The following is a 22,388-nucleotide window of genomic DNA, read 5'->3' as shown; positions in this document are numbered from 1 at the left end:
ACAAAAAGCACTTGTCATAAAAAATAGATCAAAACATGACGACACGTGATAAATTAGAGCGGTTTACTTTGATTTTCACCTGTGGTGTGTGTAACAAAATGAAAAAGAAAAACATGGGAAGTTCCTAAAAACATGCTCAAAAATTAGGAATTTGGGAACAAAATATTGCTGAAATATAATAAAATGGCCTTTGGTCTACCCATTCTTGGGACACGTGACACCTCCCTGGTGAAGGTATCACTCTGTCCCTGCAACCGCTTAACGTGCTCCAGTATTTGAGCTGATTATCTGATCTTCTTTCGGGAGGAAAATTCGTATCTAAATGAAGCTGCGATCAGCATTGTACCTCTACCCCCCTGCTCCTGCCACCCTAATATGAGCTGCATGTGACAAATTCATGGAAAACGCTTTACTGCTGGTTTTATCTCCATAGCAACCATTTTACTTTTGGGTCACACGGGTGACGAACAGGTTGATGTAATGATTAAAAGAATCAGCAAAAGTAAATATTTCCATTTCATTGTTTTTTTTTGTTAACCACGCCCACATTCCTAACATGTCCATATCGTTTATCACATACGGTAGTTTTGTTCAGCAACCAGGAAATGACACTTTTGTGAGGCCAGAGCGCCAACGCTGTTCAAAGTATACAAACTTTTGAAAGCAGAACTTTTCCCTGCGGAGCTTCCCAATGATGCTCAAGGAATTAGGAGACAGAAATCTCCTGGATTTAAATCTGTAGCTGATGCTGAAGGGGATTTTGTTTTAAGTCAAGCGTCAACAAAGCTTTGGTTGTGCTTGTGGACTGAAGCTGGTGGTGTTTGGGTGAAATTTTGCTCAAACCATAGTTTTCTTTTCTCACATTAAGAGAAAATGTGAAAATCGCCAAATTCCCCACTTTGTCACAAAATGACCAGCAAGCCTTAGTTCCTGTGGCCATCCCATAATAACATGGAAATCCCCGTCACGTGTGTTTTGGTTTCGTTACTGGATTTTGAAACGTTTTTTTCCTTTCAGCCTCATCAGAGATTTCGGCCTCGGTCATTTGTTTGACAGTTTCTCCCGCTGTGATGTCATCGTGTTTTTCTTTTCTGGGGGGTCTTAACTATGTCCTAAAATTAATTTCCACCACGTAATCGGTGCGTGCAAATGTTGGTGAGCTTCTGCGTATGAAACTTTTGCTCAGAATTGCAAAAACAATCCGATCCTTGCCGGCGTGGACAGAAATGTTAAACGTCATGCCTGAATTTTCTGAAGTTGTTTGAATGCAGACGAAAACCCGTTTGGTGCAAAGTCACCGGAGACACAAAAGCCCTGGAATCAGGTGGTGGTTGGATGAACGCCTGGTGGCGTGAACAGGACCTGAAGTGGAGAAGGTCCAGATGCAGTAACTCACTCTGACATCAGTAAGGGGAGGAACCGCAGCTATTAGACGCGGTCACAGCTAAAAGTCAGAAAGTCACTGGCCACTTACCAAACCTCTTATAGCCGAAGGACTGCACGTCCTCCTCCTCAGCAAAGTCGTCTGCAGAAAAACAGAAACAATGATGATGAAATCATCCGTCGTGTCATCAGACAACAGCAGCAGAGTGATGGAGGACAAACAGTCACGTTGCTTCATTTCTACATGCAGAATGCTGGGCCTCTTCTGAGGGGCTTTATGCTTCGGCAGCTTCTGTTTCACTTTGTGCTGCATCTTTCATGGACATCTGCTGTGGAGAACATTCTGGGGGTAAAAGCAAAGATGAAAAACATCCCATTTCTGGGAAGAAACTCCTTCCTGAAAGCAGAGGAGGCGTAAAGGGAGACGATCGAGCAGCTGCAAACTCAAAGATTGTCAGAAGTTCGTTTCATGTTGACCTTTAAGCAGATGGAGATCCGACTGAGTCAAGATGGGACCAGAACCCTAAAACCTGGAGACTTCTGTCCAACAAACTCTTTCCAGTTTATGCTGTGATGTAAGCCGATTGCAGGAGTTCTGCTCATCGGAGTCAAACCTGGACAGAGCTCATGTTTGGGATGTCAGAGTCGATATTTAACCACTAAGAACAAACATTTCATCTCAGTTAAATCAAATGATTTGTAGCTCAGATTCATATTTAGTCCATTTATTTTGAAAATCCACTAATTTCTCTGAGCCTTCCCTCCTTAAGGAGATCTGCACGAGGAGACTGAAGCCGGTTCTGAGCTGCTTCAACAGTTTTTGAATTAAAACACAGCTGAGTTTGGGAATTCTCTACATTGTCGTCCTAATCTTTTGCATTTTATTTAGCCGTTTTTCTGTTTTAAAGTGATTTTAATAGTTTTTCTTGTGCAACATTTTGTGTGAGTCTGAGTTCTTAATGTACAAAAAAACATTATAGACATTAATACACAAATTACAAAAAGGTTCATGAGTTTTATTCCGAACATGAAAGTGTAGAAATAGAAATATGGAAAATGGATTTGAAATCAAACCATGAAATCAAAGCTGAACACTTTGAATGACAGCTTTTTGGGTGAAAACCTCACGACTTCAGGTTTTAGAGATTAAACATGAAACGAAAGTTCAATGATCCCATTTCAGAACAGCAACACTAATTTAATGAAGAAGCTAATCCAAAACGATCGGATTATTTCACCTGAAAGGTCTCCAGCGTGTGATGTCACATAAAAGCATCTTCCTCTGCAGAAACAGGCAAAATGCTGCCGTAAGGTCAGTTTTCATAAGTTCCACTCCTCTTGTGATCTTTCTTCAAAGCCTTCTTTTGATTAGGATTCCGACGTTTTTTACCCAAAATCCAAAAACCTGTGTTGTTTTTTAGTTCCTGCAAAGTTCATTAAATTCACCTCTGATGGGCGGGAAGTAAGCCTGCGTCCATTTCCCGTCATCCTTTTCTTTGCACTTTCTCCTGCTAGCTTACAGCCCTTCAAACACCTTAAAAGTAATATCAGATCCGTCCATCCGTCCAGTTTAGATCCAGATTCCAGCTCAGACCAGGAAAACAAAGACGTTCATGGATATATTTGTCTGCAGGTGGAGGATGAGAAAGGGGCGGAGCAGGGAGACAGTGGCCCCGCCCAACATATTTTCTATGTCAAAATACGAACTCTTCCAAAGCGAGATTTTGAATCGAGAAATACTCTGAAATGTAATTTTCCTTATAAATGTGTTAAAAAGAGCAAAAACACCATTTTCCTCATGTGGCTCTTTAAACCAACACCTTTGTTAAAAATCAACCAGCAGGTGGCGGGAATCGTGCAGCTGATTCGAAGGGTTGATGGGACAAAGTTTGAAAAGAGGAAAACATCTCTGTTTACATCCATCAGCCTCTGATCCTCACCAGATCTGCGCCAGAACAGTGAGGAATGTGGGGCTTTTATTTTGAAAAGAACTCAAGTTCAGAGGCAGATTCCTTTGATCCAGGTTCTTTCCTGGAAGCAACGTTTTAAATCCAACATTTGTGATTTTCTGTGGATGAACAGAGAATCCCAATTTCAGATCAGAGAAGTTTCCACCGTGTTCCCGCGCGTGAGTGGAACCTCCGCGTGCGCGCTAACGCGCATCGGCGGACAGATGCAAAACAAAGCAGAGCGCAGTGATTGAGAGCAGATGTGGGACAGGAGCCCCGCATTCCTCCTCTCCTGCCCCGCGCGCACACAGCGCAGGATCGGGACACAAAGCGCGCCAGAGGAGAGGAGAAGCTGTCCCCGTGACACGTGGCGTTTCCACGCCGCGCTCTCGTGGGCTCACCTTTCATCGTGCGTCCCAGCTGCTGCTTGGAGTCACATCCAGCATCTCACTGCAAAGTCCCCGTCACGGTCCTCTCCCCACGACCCCCAGGCTCCTTGCGGGGCTTCACTTTGTTTTCCGGAGTAAAAGAATCAATCAGAGCTCCATGCGTGACGTCCCACGCGGGAACACCTCCTTCGGGTGACTTTGAGCTCAAAAGTTTCTCGGGAAAGTTCTAAAGCCTCAGAGTTCTCCTCTGAGTGGAAGTATGCAGAGATGCTGAGAGGGGAGGGGGGGAGGCGCATCTGCAGTGGTACCCGCATCAGCGACGCGCAGGAGGAGCGGCGGCCGGGGGGGGGGGGCACGAGGAGCCAAGACGCGGGAGGAAGTTCTGCACCCGAGGGGCTGTTTGGAGAAACCACGTGTTTCTCTCATCTGCACTTTTCCTTCTGCCGCTTCTGTGAAGCAAACGTGTAGCGTGGGTTTCCACAGCGGCAGGCGCGTGCGTGGGTCCTGTTGGAGTAAACGAAGAGAGAAGTTTGGGCTTTTTACTGCAGCAGAATGCAGCATCCATGCATGCATCTGATGCAAATAAATTCAGACTGTTACCACGACACGAAACATTTGATGACCTGCTAAATGTCTTCTTTCTCTTTTGGCTTTTCCCATCAGGTGTCGCTACAGCGAAACAACCTCTCTTTTAAGTATGAGTTACATGGTGAACTTGGCAATGTTTTACGCTGGATGCCCTTCCTGACGCAACCCTCTCAATTTATCCGGGCTTGGGACCGGCACAGAAGCAGAGAAGGGAATAGGGAGCAGCATTCGAACCCTGGTTTCACGGACGGAAGGCACCGCAAACCAGCACGAGCTAAACTGGCTCCCCTTGATGACCTGCTAAATGGAAAGTTTCTAATTGAACTGAATTTGCAGCATTTCTTTTTTCTGTCTTTAGGTGTTCTCTACCTGCTCAGATCATGGGGCGGCCGAGGCCCGCTGCCATAAACGTAACAATGCAAACAATACAAAACAAACAAAAACTACCACTGCAAATAAAATAAAAAAGATCCGACTTCTTATCCATCCAAATAACTATTGATCCACATGTCGTCCTGTCAGCAGGATTATTAGAGAGAACAGCAGCTACAGCAACAAGCTGCTGGAAGTATTCAGGCTGTGCGTGAAGGTGCTTCAGGGAACTTCATGGAACTGAGTTTTGCTGCAGAACTGCTCCATTCCTGTCTTTCACCCCGGGTTTCTCCATGTTAGCCGACCAGCGTCCACCAGTCTATCTTCAAACCTGGGTCGGAACCAGAAACACATTCAGTACATAAAGTCTCACTGAACAGGAACGTCTTTGCTTACTTTCTCGTTCGTTTTTCCATTTCTCCTCACAGTGGTGGCGGGCAAAAACAGTCCACTTTTTTATTTGCAGAATGTTTTTTATTTACAACCTATTCTTTTTTTATTTACAACATATTTTTCTTTTTTATTTGTAGAATTGTTTTTATTTACAACATATTTTCTTTTTTATTTGCAGTTACCTTTTCTTTATTTGTTTGCACAGCCCCCCCCCCCCCCCCCCCCTTATTTTGCTGTGATGGGGGGTCTCGGCCTCCGTCTGGGGATCTCCACTTGCTTCTAATCTGTTTTAATCTGGAGGATATAAATGGATAAAAGTGGGATTTTCCAATAACAGACAAAAGCATCACATTTTTGACAAACTAAAAAAAAAAGACAAAAAGTGAAGAAAAAAGACATCATCTCAACAGAAATCTTAATCTTCATCCCTCATCTGCTGACACCAAACCTTTTATTTTGCCCTTTCCAGGGTTTGGGAGTTTTTCTTGCCCCTGCCTGCAGCTGCTGGAGACCCGTGTCCTGCTGGCCTGAAGCTTCTCCATAATTTCTCCCATCTGTTGCAGATGAAGTCCTCAGACTGCCGTCCACCACACGTCCTTCCTCTGAAGACCTGAGGTCTTCTTCACCTTCGTCTCTCTGCTCCAGGCTGCTTTGACCATCAGCTCTGACCTGAAGACCTCCAGCTGGAGTCCTGGAAAAAAAAAAAAGATGAATGGAAATCAGGACGATGGGTGATCATTTTCTGATGTGGTTCATGTTCAGACTCACGCGAGGAAGAACCTTTTTTTACCGTCAACTGCTCCACATTAAGGTCGACCATGAAGAACCGCTGCAGGAAACACGAGGCGCAGACTGGTTTGGATTATTCGGACTATTTTCTGGGTCACAAAGTGTAAAGAGGCCACATTTTTCTGAGAGTTCATGGAGCAGAAAGGAGAGAAAAACCGCCTCATCCTCAGATGGAGACATTCACAGGATTTTACACGGGGCTGGCTTTTGCATCTATTTTAACCATTCAACTATTCAAATGTTCAGCTCTTTCAGCTTTTTCCAGCTGTGACTTTTAGTCCTTCAAATCCTTGAACTTTTCAAGATATTCCAGGATTTCTGCCTCCATTGTAATAAATGGGGAATCCTTGATGCAGAAGCTCGCTGGTTCAATACCCGGCTTATCACAAAAATATATATTTTTTATTCTACTGTTTTCACTTTATTTATGGTCAACTTTGATCATTTCTTTCTTTATTATTATTATTTTGCCAGTTATGACCCTTTAATGTTTCATTTTTATTCAGCAATATAGAATTCAACCCTGCAGTTTCTTCTGGAAATGCTGTACATCCAATCATTCTAGTTTAGTCTAGTTTTAACAATTTTAACAGTGATTGAATGTATATCCTTGGTTTTAATTACTTTTTATTTAGCTGCCAAATAATTAGTTAAAACTTGTTGTCAAAAACTTATTGATGCACTTTTTATTTATTTTTAGCTGTACATCTTATCACAGTAAGTCTATGTCTTAGTAAATGAAAGCTGCACGGACCAAAGAACAACTCTGAAATTTCAAATGTATTTGGACTCATCCATCCATCCATCATCCATCCATCCATCCATCCATCATCCATCCATCCATCATGCATCCATCCATCCATCAACATTTATCCTAAACATTTATTTATAATTCCATGATAACACTTTTATTCAGAAAAGTAAAGATATAAAATCAAATCTATACTTCAAATAATTCATGCATAAACAATTAAAGACGTCAAAAGAAAAGTAAACATCCTTCCTTTGATCTGACTAGTTTTTTCAATGAATCTTTATTTATGATGACGGGTAACAAAAGAAAAACAATTAAATCAAATCAAATCAAACTCTACTTGACCTTAGTTATAAATCGCTATATATACTGAATCTAATGTGTTGTATTTATAACTGCAAAAATATCTTTATAGTTATTTCCTTTTAAAAAATTTCCTACTTTTTCACGTTTTTAAATCAATGATTTTTTTTTATTTCTGAAAAGAGTTATGAGTTAATTTGAGTTATCTAGTTTTTCTGCTGGATTGAGGCTTGAAACAATCAAACCAAATCAAATCAAAACAAATCAAATTAAACCAATTCAAACCCAACTCAGCTCAGCTCAAATCAATTCAACTTAAATCAAATCAAATCAAACCCTTCTATTTTTTTCTGATCATGTAACCAAACAATCTCTTCCACCAAACCCGCCGCTCTGCTGGATTAACGGACATCAAGACGCTAATGGGATGAAGCTGAAAGCTGGAGAGGAAGGAGCACAAATAGACCTGGTCAGGTCAGGACACCCCCCCCCCAACACACACACACCCACCTCCACCTGCTCCACAGAGCACTTTGTTTGTGTCTGTCAGAGGAATCACACCTTCAGCCGTCTGCTGGTAAGTCCTCTGCTTTTCCATCGACCGGGTGTTTTCATGTGAATTCATCTGAATACTTTAAACGTGACGAGTTAGTTCCTGTTAGAAGAGATGCAAAAACGACAAATATTTTACAACATCAGTTGTAAAGTTTGGGAAGATTTTGGATTTTTGGGTCTTTCGGCTCAGACTAAAACACAACTTCCCAGAATTCCCTGCTAGATCGGATCTAGTTTAAATTAAAATAAATACATTTACCATTTTTTTATTTTTTTATTTCTGTGGGACGTTTACCTCAAGTTTGTTCACTAATATTTATCCATAAATACAATCATCACATGTAAAATCCAGACTCTTCAAAACCAAAAAACACTAAAACTGAACTAAGAAAAGACCAGAAAATACGTTTGTCTAAAAGTTAATGAGATTTTTGGAAACTGTAGACTGACAAAAAAAATAAATAACCAAAGCAACAAATACAGCAAGAAAAAAAACAAAAATGAAAAAAAAAGAACAGTAAAACAGTAGTAAAGTAAATCACTTCAGATTAAACGTCGTAACATAAAACCTACAAAAGGCTAAAATGAGTAAAAACCGTCAAAGAATTAAACAGAGAGGTGATTAAATAATAAATATTGAACCAAATGTTCGTTAAAAAAAAAAAAGTCGTGATTTGATAAACATCCTGCAGTTAAAAGTCCGACTTGAAGCTGTTCTGCTTTAGGAAGGTCCACAGAGGCAGAAAGTTCTGGTTCTGGTTTTGGATGTCGATGCATTTTTCCAGAACAGACGACTGAAGGACTTAAATAGGATTTTTGTCCAACTGAGTTTTTACTGTGAGATCTACAGAGGGGGAACCAAACGAAACACTTTGTTCTATTTCTCAGATGTTTAGCGCCACCAGGTGGTGACTTCCTGCATGATCTCTGCCTAAAATCCCATTATGAGTTTGGCTCAGGTTAGAGGCCCCGCTGACCTGCAGATGTGAATCTGTAAAAGGCCTTTTGGTCCATCACCTGTGGGCGGAGTCGGACCTTTCACTCTCCGTTTTTCCCATCAGGCCCTGCAACTGATCCCAGAATGAAGCTCCTGCTGGGCGCGGCGCTGCTGCTGCTGAACCTGAGCGTCCTGCCGTGTGCTCCTCCAGACCAAACCCTATCTGCCTCAGACGCCCTGCAGCGTGAGTCGAGCATCCGCAGATGTTCCTTCCACTGAAATGTTTGTACGTTTACACTCTTCCTCTTGGTTTGGGTCAGAGCTGTCCCGGGATGGCGAGACTGTGGTGGAGGAGGAGCTGAGGAGGGCCCTGTATGGCGTGAAGCAGCTGAAGGAAGCGACGTGGAAGAACGAGCAGAAACACGAACATCTGATGAAGTCTCTGAGGCACAGCGCCGACAAGAAGAAGGTGAGATGATGACAGAGTGACAGGATGAGATGAGGAGATGCTAAACTCTCCCCCCGTCTCCCCCCAGGGGGCAGCACAGCTGACAAAAGAGGTGACGGAGAGGCTGGAGGAGGCAGAGGAGCACTGCAAAGACTCCCTGCAGGCGGAGTGGGAGGAGTGCAGGCCCTGTCTGGAGGACGCCTGTAAGAGCTTCTACTCCTCCACGTGCCGCAGGGGCTTCGCCACCTTCCACGCCAAGGTTTGAAACCTTCTTGGGTGTTGCCAAAGGGCAGAGCGCGCCCCTTTTCACCTGAGGCCGTCAGTCAAATCCAGCATCAGCAGACCACCAGGGGCTTTAATTCACCAGTTTATCTGCCTCTTTGGACACATTTAACACATTTTCGTCCTTTGAGACAATTTTTAACCTCAGGTTTGATCATTTCAGCTTCTCTTTGTGCTTTTAGGAGGAATATTGATCACTTTTTGATCTGAGCATCATGTTCAGATCACGCCGTTCTCTTCTGTCAGCATCCGTCAGCTCAGCATCCCTGGTGTCTGTGTTGCAGGTGGAGAACTTCTTCCAGAGGGTCTCCAGTCGCTTTGGCTCTGGCAAACGTGCGGTGGAGGCCGGTGACATCCTGGTGAACCAGGACCCCGACGGCTCGGACGCAGAGGTGGTGCAGATCGAGGACTCCTTCCAGCGCGTGATGAGCAGGGTGGGCGCTCTGGTGAACCGCAGCATCAGCCTGGCGTCCCGGATGAGCGGCGGGCTGGATGCAGCTCTGCAGAGAGCCTTCCTGGATGCCCCGGCGGACGAGTCCACCTCCGACCCTTTCGCTCCGGGCCGGGATTCGGGTTTTCTGCAGGGGGTGGGAGTAGAGGAGGTGCTGGAATCCTTCTTCGACTTTGGCAGGAGTGTGGTGGAGGAGTTTGGAGCGGTGGTGACTCAGGTGTTTGACGACCTCCATCAGGCGGTGGAGGAGGAGAACCAAAAAGGTGACCCTGACGTTTGACCTCATGTATGTGACGTTTGTCTGGCGCTGAACCGGCAGTGTGTTTCTCTGACAGAACGAGCGGCTTTCCCTCGGTTCCTGCAGAACAGGAAGCTGTGCAGGAGCCTGCGCAGACAGACATCCGAGTGCTGGCAGCTGCAGGGCAGGTGCGAGGCCTGCCAGGGGCCTCTGCTCACAGGTGAGGCGCCGGCTGCTCCCGCCCCTCTTCCCGTCGCTCCTGCTCACCCCCTGCCTCCTGTTCCAGAGTGCCCCGGCGTTCGGGAGCTGCACGTGGAGCTGGACGAGGTCTCCCGTCTGCTGGAGCGGTCCAGGCAGCAGTACGAGGAGATCCTGTCCATCGTCCAGCGCCACACCGACGAGACGCTCAGCTGGATCAGCAGCATGGCGGCGGAATTCGGCTGGGTGGCCCGGGCCGTGAGCAACAGCAGCGCTCCCGAAAACGTTTTCCGCGTCACCGAGGTGAGCAGGGACAGGTGTGGGGGGCGGAGTTAGGTAAAAGGTGGAAAGTCGGAGATTCTTAACCCTTTTCGTCCTCTAGGTGGCTCCAGAGAGCAGCGATGAAGTGAACGCGACCGGCTTCAAGACCAGAGTGGAGGTGAGCATCCTGGACTCCCCGCCGTTCATCCTCTCGGTTCCCGGGGAGCTGGGGGTGCGGGACCCCGCCTTCATCCAGCACGTGGCCCTGGAGGCTCTGGAGAAATACAAGGAGGCGGTCCGGTGAGCGTTCGACCCGGTTCCGCCTTGGAAGTGGAACACTTTGGTGTCGTCAAACCTCCTGAGCGTTCCTGTTCTCCCTTTTCAGGATGGAGGACTGAGGCAGCAGCGTCGTCGTCTTCATCTCCAGCACCTTCCTCCTCATCTTCACTAGATCATTTAGAGACATTCATCCTCAGAAAAGTTCAACAATGAACTTTATTTAAAGGAAAGCTGGAGTTCCTGTTTGAAAATGAAGCTGCTAGTGGTTCAATACAGAAAAATGTCATCAAAACTTGATTTATTCTTTTATTTTGTTCTGTACAAAATCATAGAAGTTACCTCTGTGTGCGGAATTATAGAACGTTCCTAAAAGCTTTCAGGATCAACAACGGAAAGCAGAATTCACATCTTAAAAGTCCTCATTTGTACCGCGAAGAACATCCAGCTCCTCTCACTGTGTTTAAAGTAAAGTTTAACGTACATTTGTCTGTATTTGTGATATTAAAATATGCGTTTAGAAAAGTGACAGGATGACGCGGATCCGCTCAGCTGTAAAAGTCATTTAGAGAAAACATTTCAAATGATTTACTGAACTAAATCAAACGTCTGAAATCTTTAAGCACTTGTAAAAACGTTAAATCAGTAAAGTAATGATCACAGGCGTTTTTTTCCCGTGATTTTCCAGGTTAAAGTAGGTCAAAGTGACGTTAAGAAGCGCCGCTCCCCATTCGCTCGTGCATCCGTACAGCAGACCTTAGCTCCGCCTCCATCCACGCTCCACAGCTCAACCACAGTTATTGGTCTCTAAAAAACATCCCCAAACCAAACGCCGGTACGCAAAAGTACTCAAGTATAACTTTTCTCATAAAAAAGAGGGGGGGGGGGGGTCAGGAAGGTGGGAGGGGCTTATCATAAAGTATAAATCTGCGTCATATTCATCAGAAATCACAGTGTAGTGGCCCGCCCTCTCCAACGTTCCCAGAGAAATCCGCCTCTCCCCGCCTCTGCGCGAGCGTCCCCCTCGCCGCCGCCGCCGCCGCCGGCGGGCTACAGATTGTCCCCGGGCTGGTACTGCGGCTCGGTGGCTGTGAAGTAGTCCTCCAGGAAGAACTGGATGTACTCGAACGTGGGTCTCTCGTCCGGGTCCTTCTTCCAGCACTGCATCATCATGTCGTGGAGCGACTCGGGGCAGCCCTGGGGGCAGGGCATGCGGTAGCCCCGCTCCACCTGCTCCAGCACCTCCCTGTTCACCATACCTGGGGAGGACACGGAGGAGGAGTCATCTGCCAGCACCTCACCTTTAAGGATTTACACGTCACCATCTGATGTGAAAACGCCTCTTTGACTGCTTTCTGTGGCAAAGCAGGAAAATCCCAGCTTCCTGTTTGACAGATAATTTTCCACAACGAGCCTGAAAATGTCTGAAAAACTCACCCCTGAGAGGAAAATCTCCTCTTTATTTTTACCAAAAAAATAAAATTCAGATCAAGCAGTTTTTAAGTTTTACATCAAAGATCAAAGACGGAGAAACAAACCTAAAATAAATCCAAAAACAAAGCAAAGAAAAAGTCTAAAGTTCGTAAAAATGTTTAAAAAAAACAGGCGAAGCTCCAATAAACTAATAGAATTACAAAACTCGTCTCATGTTTGTTTTAAACCAAAAGCTGGAATCTTTTTGAAACGGATACTCTGAATCAGAGGGTTTTCAACTCTGACATTTCAAAACAAGAGATCGGTAACATAAACCCCTTGTTTATGAATTTATGGCTGATGCACCAACATAAATAAACTGTATTGTTTAGTTTTTCTTTCATCACTGTTGACGTGACGTCACCTACAGCACCAGCACATTTGCTGCAGTGAGAGGATTCTTGTGTGGCACAGGAAGTCTTATTTTGAAAGGAAGCCACATGAACTCAGTCAAAAGTTATTAGAAAAACACTTTTTTTTTAGCCAAAAACAAGACTGACATGGCAGCAGCAGGAAATTTCTCTAAAGAGGCTTCAGTTTAGTGGCGGTCAGACAGGAATCGACCTGATTGGTTCTTTGAGTGTTGATGGTTGCAGACCCCTGGTGTGAATGATGGGGATTCCATTCATAGAAAAGGAGGAAACAGTTAGCTAAAAGTAAGTTGAGGTGAACGTAAACAAGCTACTGCATGCTGGGAATCCAATCTGCCTCATTTCCAGTCTCTTCCTGGAATATTTCCCAAGACTGGAATCCGGCGACCCCGGCGATCCGGCGAACCCGGCCGGCGTCTGCTCCGTGGGGAGCTCAGCTGCAGCTAAAAGAGGTTATGAGTCAGTGGTTCCACCCTCCCCACCCCCATCTGTGCATGTGTCTGTGGGGGGCAGGATCAGATCCTCCTCCTCTCTGGGTCCAGAACAGCTGATGGGGACTCTGATGCCGTAAAACTCTCCAGGCTTGATGAGCCCTCCAGCTGACGTTCAGGTTAGAACTACAGCCGTAAAACCTCAGACCCCCCCCCCGACATGGGAATCTGGGCGGCTCAGACCCCAGAATGTGCTGCTATGAAGGACATCCGTGACCCGACACCAAAAGGGCCAGATGGCTGGGGGGAGGGGGGGGGGGGGTGTTAAATCAGCCATATGGCAGCAGAACATGTGAACGACAGGCTGCAGTCCTGCTCCTCAACAGCAGAGGGCAGGCGGGAGTCACACTGATGAAAGCAGGACATCACAAACCAGGTTGTGGTTGAAGCCGTTGGCTGTATACAAGAACTGGACTGAGTGACCCCCCCCCCACCCCCACTCTGTAGATCAAGTTATAAACTGACCAATCAGACGCCTCGATCAAAGCATGTGGCGCCCGCCTTGAAATGTCGGATTGACAGATTCTCCCAACCCACTTTCAGTTGAAGGGGTGTGGCCTTCCGACAAGCTCACTCCTGATTGGTGCGAGTGGTTGCCATAAAAACGTTGATTCAGACCGACTCGGACTAATCGTCGCTTACTGTCGTCCGTATCGCCATTTTTTTTAATGGATGACGTCAAGATCGCTCAGTCCAGTTCTCTAATACGATCAATGGCTGAAACCCTCAGAGCAGCAGAGTGACCGGACCCTAGCCAGGACGGCGTCTACAGTTCGTCTGCACAGACCGCCGCCGTGTCCTCCGGGATCAGCCGTCAGTGCGAGCGCTCCTTTACCTGGGTAGGGTACTCTGCCCTTGGTCACCAGCTCCGTCAGTAGTATCCCGAACGACCACACGTCCGATTTGATGGTGAAGCGACCGTATAAAGCAGCTTCGGGCGCCGTCCACTTGATGGGGAACTTTGCACCTGGGAACAAAGAGAAACTCCAACTAAAGGAAAGCTTTGGAGAATAAAATCCGTCTTTGATGGGTTTGCCTAGTCCAGTGTTTTTCAACCTTTTCTGAGCCACGGCACACTTTAACCTTAAAAAAAATCCCGCGGCACACCAGCATCCAAAAATTAAAAAAAAAAAGGAGAAACTCATAGTCTGTATTGATCTACAGCCCCTCCCTCCACAATCTCACATGCATTTTTGATATAATTGTTAGAGAAAAAGCTGGAAACTGCAGCTGTTTTTTTCTACAAGATGCAATAAAAGTTAAGTTAGAAGATTTAAAAACAGTTTGATGTGTGTTCGTTGGTTTCAAGACGTTTAACAACAGATCTCCTTATGCGCTGTCACTCTCACATCCCAATGCATCATGGGAGATGTACTGCATAAAACGGCAAAAGATCGCTTTTCGGAGCTTCATTGTTTTGTTCTCTTGTTCCACGGTCTGATACCGGATTCTGTGGGAAGCTACACCGCTAAAGACGAGCTTTAGCTGCTATTTCTGTTGGAACTGAGAGACTTTACGAGCTAAATCGGGACAAGGAAGTGAAGACTTTAACCACTTCTGATTGGTCAGACTGATGACATGTGATTAAGCCTTCAAGAATGATTGGTGGAGACGGTTAAAGGGACGGGCCGTTTCCAAAATACAGCCGAAGGTGCAGCTGAATCGCGGTACCTTATCAAAATGTCATCAAAAAAAAAAAATAAACGCAAAGAAAAAGTATTTTATGATCTTTTATATTCCTAACTCCTCAGTGTTTTATCAGGGCCTGTTTGGATGAACAGAGAGCTGAAATCCTGGAGATGGAAAATGTTTTTAGATCAGTTAATGAGGGCAATTTCTCCACGGCACACTTGACCATCTCCCACGGCACACTAGTGTGCCGCGGCACACTGGTTGAAAAACACTGGCCTAGTCGATGGTTCGAGCATCACAGAGAGCGTCTGAGCTTAATGTACTGGAAACACTAAATCTGTGGTGTCAAACCTTTTTCAGGCCACAGATCGCTTCACAGTTTGTTCCTGGAGCGGTCTGTGTGCGGCTGAAGTCAGCATCCGATTTGTTTTATAGCCTCCAGTTTAACTTTTGAGGATAAAGTTGATCTTCATCCTCTGTAAAATATCTGCAGCTGCTTGAAACTTTGTTTTCTAGATTCTAGATTGATCTAGTTTTTCCCGTAACCCTTAATGTAGAACCTAAAAAAAAATTAAATAAGTTCAGACGCCGACTTCAGCCTCGTCCAACTTCTGAGGTGCAATGTTGAAAAAACAAAAACAAATAATAGAATAATAATAAATGGGAATCCTCTGTTTGCTGAATACTCTGCATTAGTATTATGGTCTGTGGCAACAACTGTCACAATAAATCCATGTTTGGACTCCTGGATTTCGTCTGTTCAGCGTTCTTTTAGTTGGAAGTCAGAGGCTCTTCTTCTGTTCGGCTAAAAGAAATTTTCCAAATGTTTGTTTCTGGTTAACGTTGTTAGCCTGGTGGTTCCAACCCGGCGGACGGCGCTTTACAAAGCCGAGGATGGATTTTCAACACGAGCGACTTGACATGCGCCAAAAATGAGTCATTTTTTTAAATAAAACTTTTTTCAGATGTAGATTAGATTAAAAAAAAACGTAACTGCCCCACGGATCGGTACTGGTACCGGTTGGGTTGGGGACCACTGCTGTAGTTAATCTAAGGATCTCCACTGACATTTTCAGCAGATCAAAATGTTCCAACATTTAATCATCAGAGCATCGTCTGTGTTTTGTTAATTTTCTGTTAGGACGTTTTAATCCGCTCTTCCAACGACCAGAAGTCCTCAGCTGTTTACGCCGAATCTTCTCCTCGTCAGAATCAGTCGGTTCACCTCGACTGAGTTTAGGTCGAGTCCGACTTCCCGCCTTAACCCCAACTTAGTGCACTTTATACCGCCTTCACCGTTTTGTATTTAATATATATATATTTTTTTTAAACCATCAACGTTTCAATCTTCAGAAGACAGTAGACTCACAAATAGTCGTCGCAAAACGTTCATATTCATTAAATTTTAACTTTGTGTCTGAATTGCTTTTGTAATCGAGGGCGCTACGTCGTTTTTTAGTAGTTAGGGCGGGAATTCAGCCACAGCCTGGGTCTGGGAAGTGTTGCTGCTTAGAATCTTAGAATTTTGTTAATGAGGTAACCAGCTGAAGAGTCACAAAGACCTAAAGCTGGATCACGTTGTGCTGCGGACACATCTGAAGGGTTGGGGGAGGCGTTTGGGCGTCTCGGTCGTGGACACACCTTGCCGAGCCGTGTACTCGTTGTCCTCGATGAGCCGAGCCAAACCGAAGTCTGCGATTTTGCAAACCAGGTTATCGGCCACCAGGATGTTGGCGGCTCTCAGGTCCCTGTGGATGTAGTTCATCCTCTCGATGAAGGCCATGCCGTCTGCGATCTGAGGAGACGAGGACGCAGAGCGACGTGCAGAGAGTCAGACGGGCAGAAAGGGAATCGAGCCAACAGCGCTCCTCCAGAGGAGCCACCACAGCGGCAATCAGAGCCATTAAAGAAATCCCCCACAAAGCCGTCAAGGACGGTTACAGACGCGCTGGGCTGTCAGCTCCTCCTCCTCCTCCTCAGCAGCGTCTCTGCTTCCAGCTCCTTTTCTACTCGGCTGACTGCAGAGAGGAGCCCAGAGCGCCGAATTAGGAGCAGATCACAGGAGGTGACTGAACCCGTCAGCTTAAGTGGCCTCTGGTGAGAAGCGTTTAAGAGCTGCTGGTGGAAAACTGGGGGGGGGGGGGGGGGGCACAGGGAGGAGCAGGGGAGAGGGGAGCTCCCCTACAAACATGCAGGCAGCCGGAGAACAAGCAGAAAGCTCTAAACAGGCAGGGCAGAGACTGAGGGAGGTAAGGGGCGGGGCTAAAACAGCCGCTCGGTGTGCTTTGGATCCTACCTGAGACGCCATGTCCACCAGCTGAGGCAGCTTCAGGCACTTTCCGTCCCCCTCTTTCAGGAAGTCCAGCAAGCTACCTGTCCCAGGTGAAGAGCACAGTGTCACACGGAACCACAGCAGCTTCCTGTGCAGCAAACATCCATAAAGAGGAAGACAACGCGCCGAGCCGAAGTTAGTCTGTTCCTTTAGCCCCTGTGCTATCTTGTGGGTCCAGATGACCCCACTGGGGTCATCTGGACCCACAAGATGGCACAGGGGTCATAACCCTTTGGAACAGATGGACGCCGGAGGGAGTCCTGGCTAGCGGCTGTGAGATCAGCGCGATAAAACCGCATCTAAAATAAAAAGGTCGACGTATTTTCAAGGTTTTGTGATCTGGTGAGACTTCACTGAATGAATATGGCAATTATTAGAATGTTCTGGACCGGAGCGATCTTTGTTTTGAACAAATGAGGTGGAAGGTGACGGTAGGTCAGAAGACGGCAGCGCGGCGCGGAGGACCTGCCGTGGGCGGGGCTGTGAGCAGATTCCAGCCGGGAACACCTGAAACCCAACTGGATCAAACTCAAAAGACCTTTTCTTTTAAACGTTGCCGCCGGCACATTCAGGTAAATTCAAAAATCCAGAATTCCAGGAAAAATTCCAGTGGACAGCAGATCACCCGGGAGACTAATTCAAACGTTTTGGGCCGCCTGGAAGCTAAGGGGCCGCCTGCAGACGGACGTGCAGACACGGTCGGTCCCCGCATGGAGCTGTGAGGCCTGTGATGTCAAAAATTACACTACAGCCTTTTATTCTATGCTGCAAAAACGGTTCGTTGGACATTTTGGGGGGTTTCCGGACTGAATTGAAGCACTTTTTACCAGAGGAAATGTTCTGCTTTTGTAAGATTTTATGTCTAGCGTGTGAATCCAACATGGAAAAATGACAAAATAAAGCTAGTGCTACATAGGTGAGGCTGTGCTGATTAAAATGATGCCATATAAGGCAGCATGGAGTCCTTTAAATTCAAGAACGGAGTAGGGAAGAGTGGTTCCAAAGGGTTAACCGTCGCTGGCAACGGCAAAAAACAACAAACAAGCACAAGTCTACAACCATTTACAAATGATTGTGATTTCAACTCATTCTGATGCGGGAAAAAGTGATAACTTTAAACCTTCATTCTTTTTTTCCCTCCCATTTGTGATTAAAGGAGAATCACCTGTGGCGAGCCTCACCTCGGAGGCCTCACATATTTTTTTTTCTATTTCATTGAGAGCACAGACGGCTCTGCTGACAGGAAGGGAGAGGTTTCCCGCCTCACACCTCCATCCCCGCTGTCGCTCAGCTGATTCTTGCAGAGTTTAAGTGAACGGGTTTGACAAGATCGTCCCGTGACACACGTTACAAAGATAACAACAATGTGTAAAACAGAAAAGATTAAATCCATCTTTATAGGTGTCTATCTGCTGATTGACATTAAAAAAATCCACAATGTATTCCTACAAAAACATTACAGAGTTAAATGTTCTGAATCCCAAATCCACTTCCTAAAACGCTAGAGAGCGTCACCATGCAGACCAGACTTTCACCAGTCCGCACGAGGTCTGGACTCGAACCGGCGCCTACCTTTGCCCATGAACTCGGTCACGATGTAGATGGGCTCCTCGGAGACCACGGCGTACAGCGGCACCAGCTTGTCGTGCCGCAGCTTCTTCATGATCTGGGCCTCCTGCAGGAAGGCCTCCGGCGACATGGTGCCCGGCTTCAGGGTCTTGATGGCCACCTTGGTGGTGCCGTTCCACGTGCCTGAGCAAAAGCGGTGAATAAATGAGGGGATTTCTCCCGGATGAAGACACTCCAACAGGAAACATTGTGGACATGTGGACATTAAATGTAGGAGGCAGCCGCTGCTGTCCGCCGTGCAGCTTAAACAATCAGCCACTTCCTGCTGCAGAGCCACTTAGTCACGCCCTGCTTACACACAATGAGGCCGAGGAGCAGATCCGCCGCCTCCGTCCCACCGCCGGCGAGCAAACCGTGTTCAAACAAGGGTTCAACCTAAGACCAGAAAAATGCTGAAGACGACTAACAACAGTGAAGGGAAAAGTTTGGGGGAAAAGTTGCCGGGATTCCTGGGATTGCGCAGCAGTGCGATGCAGGTCGAGGCTTGCTGCAGGCTTGATGAAAGAGTCGCGTTTGCCTGCATCAAAAGCCCCCCCACCCATCACGCAGGCGAGGGAACTGAGGCGTGGGAAGAGACCTCTGATCGGCGAGCTGTGGCGGCGGCAGCAGCAGAGGAAGCCGGCGCCGACCCGTTACCGCCCATTAAATATACATCGGTGATGAATAATGTAAAGAGGAAGCGTGTCGGCGCTAATGGCTGCTTTGTTCAGGCATCACACACATCTCTTATTCATGAGCATTACTGTCATCGGTACAAATCAGGCTGCCATGCAACACGCTACACCACCGTTTCGCCGAGACAAAGAGGCTCCGCCTTCATCAACTCCATTGACTGTATCAGACACCTGGAGCGAGGAAGTGTGACGTCATCCAGAGAAAACGCTTTACTTCCTGCTCCAACAAAATAAAGTTATTTCGGTCGCACTACGGACGCCGCCATGTTGGAGCCAGACGCCGTCGGTAAGCAGTTCGACAGGAGACTGCACACTTTTACCGAGGCATCTGATCGGTCAGTTTAGGACTTGAACTAAAGAAAAAAAGTAAAATAAGACGGTATCAGATCCAGAACGGTTCTCCTGACCAACAGAGTAACAGCTGTTTATTTCCTCATAGAAGTCTATGGGATTTTGGCTTCTTGGAGCCACTTCCTGTTTGGAACGCCAGGGGGGAGGGGTCACTCAGTCCGGTCTCGGATGCAGTCGATAATGTGGTTCCACCACCAGCAGCTCTTACCCATCCAAACCTCCCCGAAGCAGCCCTGCCCCAGCTTGACTTCCAGCCGGAGCGACTCCCGCGGGATTTCCCAGGCGTCTTTGGCCAGTCCCTGAGTCTGCGGCTTCACCACGGGACACACGGTGGTCAGCCGGTAGCACAGCCCGTCCGCGTGTTCTGCACAAACACAACAGAAGATCAAAAAAGGGATTTAGCAATCCGACAAAACGGGACAGAGGACGTTTTTATTTCTAAAAACTGCGTTCACCGCCATCGAGCGGGGCGTCCAGAGGTTAGTAGCTAAACTTTGGTGAAAATGACGCATCCCTTCAACCAATCAGGGACTTAACTTTGGCCCATGACGAGCTGATGATGTCATCAGCGGGTGGAGTCCAAAACCAACATGGAGGAGAATCTGATCGTTCTCCTCAACTTGATCATGTTTTTATTATTTGTATGGAGACAATAATTACAGGTCCTCTGGTTTTGGTCTCATTTTTATGTTTTCCCTCCTTGGGACAGCAAGTCATCAAACTGGATCACAGGAAGTAGCGCCGAAAGCGCCGTCATAGAGGCGCCGCTCCTCCACGCCGCACCGGGAGAGTCTCTGAATGAAGTCATGAACCCAGACGTGGAGACGTGATCACCAACACTTTAATTCATCAGAAACGTACACCTTTATTAAGTTCCTTTGTGTTTGTTTGTTGTTGTTTTTGTGCCTTTGGTCACTCCTGAGTTGGGAATGTCCTGCTGGACTAAAGCCTCCCTACGACACATCCATCATTAGGGATGGGTATAGTTGGGATTTGGTCCAAACCAGGGGCCTCATTTATAAAGCTTTGCGTAGGATTTGCGTCAGAAGTGGTGTACGGATGAAACATAGGACGTGCGTACGCAAAGAAATATTCGGATTTATAAAACCGTGCGCACGCACATCCTACGCATCTTTCCCTTAATAAATCACAACCGATTCTAAATGCAGCGCAGCTTTTTGCGGTTTCATGACACGCCCATATTTGTCCATAAATAGTCCGTGAAACGCCCACAAATGAATATTCATTGATTGCGGAACCATGGCAAACACCGAGAGGAAATCAAAAAAACGTAACTTCACTCAATGTGAAGTAAAAGTTATCGTTGGCGAGGTGGAAAAAAGGAGAAAAGTGTTGTTTGGAGGGCACAGTGTGGGCATTACTAATGCCAAAAAGGCACTTGAGCGGCAAACGGTGGCGGACCCCGTAAATGCTGTAGCCTCACAACCATTCGAGGTTGTGAGGCTACAGCGCTCCATCGGGGGGGGGGGGGGCGGGGGGGACACCGGAGCGCCAGATGCATGCGCCGGGGGGACCGGAGCGCCAGATGCACCGGGTGACACGCGTGGTTCCTCCGAGTGCTCCTCTGTAACGCCGGGCCCAAAAGCCCGCAGAGGTCCAACAGGACGGCTGGAGGAAGTGGGAACCGGCTCATAAGCCACTCGTCCTCGTTTGCCAGCAAGTCTTCTTGCTGTCTAAAAATGCGTTCACTCCGAATTCTTCCATTTGCCACATCTTCTAAGAGCGTAAGATCAGCCATTGTGCGTCATTACGCATCGTGATGGGGCATTTATTTCCATCCATTTAATTACATCTGACAAGCTACAGATGTCGGTAATAATCCACGTGGAAATGGGAAATTGATCAGCGCAAATGTAATTTCTTGTTGCTTTCTGAATGGTTGAGACATACGCCATACATTGTTTTATCAAAAATAAAACAAACTAAAGGCATATGCATGAATACCATAATTCCATAGCTTATGAAGAAATGTTTTAATATGAAAACAACTTTCCCCAGTGGACAATTAGTACGTCCGTCCGCACGTTGATTGTTTTGTTTGTTTCACTGCTGATCGATCAAACGGGTGTTGGTGTAGCTGTTAATTGTCAGACTTGCTTTGTGAAGTCTTCATGTTATTTCTGAGAGGCAGGATTGTCACTTTCACGTGTTTCTTCCATCTGCCGACGGTGTCGCCATTTCTCATTTCACCCGTTTTTGTGCGTACGCCTGGGTCAGAGCTTGCGTGGAGGACCGCACATTTTCCCGTCAAGTTTGCTTTTTATAAATCTCAACTACTGCGTAGAGAGTGGCGTACGCCTTCTTTTGTGCGTACGCAACGTTTATAAATGAGGCCCCAGGACTTTAAAACGGTTCTCGAACCCCCGACCACATTTACACGTGTCGAAGCGGCGCCACACGGTGGATGCTTCCTTACATTCTTTATGCACTGCAGTGCTGCATCTCCAGTCTCTCACACACTGAAGTAAAAGACGGATTTCACCGCTCATCGCCACGACGACGGCCTTTTCTCTGAGCCTTGTCACTCTCTTCCCTGAGCTCACTAAACAGGCTTTTACCGATGTTGCCTTTGGCTTTTTGACTGAAGCTCCGCCCACTCTCATGGCCCCACCCATTCTTCTGTGACCCCGCCCCTGGTCGCTGGAAAGCAACAACGATCGGCTGGAATCGTACAGCGAAAGGGAACCAAATGAGTGATTAACATGTCTGAAACGAAGCCCAGACATCTGCCTTTTTGTCAGTGATGGTGGTGCCGTGTCGGTTGGTACCTGTACCAAACTGGCACCGATGAGCGGATTATCTGCAGATGAATCATTTCCACATAGAAATGAGTCAGGAAGATCTGCTG

The 22,388-nt window shown here is 46.7% G+C and overlaps 3 protein-coding genes across 5 annotated transcripts in view; 1 reads left to right on the top strand and 2 right to left on the bottom strand.

Annotated features, from left to right (window-relative positions):
- The window catches only part of LOC101162555 (collectin-12), a 29,014-nt gene extending 25,006 nt beyond the window's left edge, over positions 1–4,008 (bottom strand). The window contains exons 1-2 of the mRNA XM_023965215.1: positions 3,734–4,008; positions 1,475–1,525 (exon numbers count right to left, since the gene is read on the bottom strand). Coding sequence (XP_023820983.1) covers positions 1,475–1,525; positions 3,734–3,740 — 58 coding nt within the window. The 5' untranslated portion in view covers positions 3,741–4,008. The remainder of the gene's footprint in view (positions 1–1,474; positions 1,526–3,733) is intronic.
- A 3,388-nt stretch (positions 4,009–7,396) lies between these two features.
- On the top strand, positions 7,397–11,230 carry LOC101166168 (clusterin-like protein 1). Its single transcript, XM_004079450.3, has 9 exons — positions 7,397–7,497; positions 8,537–8,656; positions 8,733–8,881; positions 8,949–9,119; positions 9,427–9,856; positions 9,929–10,051; positions 10,118–10,332; positions 10,412–10,590; positions 10,676–11,230. The coding sequence occupies exons 2-9, from the start codon at positions 8,557–8,559 to the stop codon at positions 10,686–10,688; spliced, it is 1,380 nt and encodes a 459-aa protein (XP_004079498.1). The 5' UTR covers positions 7,397–7,497; positions 8,537–8,556; the 3' UTR covers positions 10,689–11,230.
- The window catches only part of LOC101162321 (tyrosine-protein kinase Yes), a 31,045-nt gene continuing 19,519 nt past the window's right edge, over positions 10,863–22,388 (bottom strand). For all 3 annotated transcript variants that reach the window (XM_023965016.1, XM_023965017.1, XM_023965015.1), the window contains exons 7-12: positions 19,728–19,883; positions 18,438–18,617; positions 16,830–16,906; positions 16,175–16,328; positions 13,737–13,868; positions 10,863–11,825 (exon numbers count right to left, since the gene is read on the bottom strand). In XM_023965016.1, the coding sequence (XP_023820784.1) occupies positions 11,617–11,825; positions 13,737–13,868; positions 16,175–16,328; positions 16,830–16,906; positions 18,438–18,617; positions 19,728–19,883 (908 nt within the window). In that variant the 3' untranslated portion in view covers positions 10,863–11,616. The remainder of the gene's footprint in view (positions 11,826–13,736; positions 13,869–16,174; positions 16,329–16,829; positions 16,907–18,437; positions 18,618–19,727; positions 19,884–22,388) is intronic.

Source organism: Oryzias latipes, chromosome 17, assembly GCF_002234675.1.
Source record: "Oryzias latipes chromosome 17, ASM223467v1".
Classification (NCBI taxonomy): Eukaryota; Metazoa; Chordata; class Actinopteri; order Beloniformes; family Adrianichthyidae; genus Oryzias; species Oryzias latipes.
Note: the sequence above shows the minus strand (reverse complement) of the source record. Positions and strands in the feature narration are given on the sequence as shown.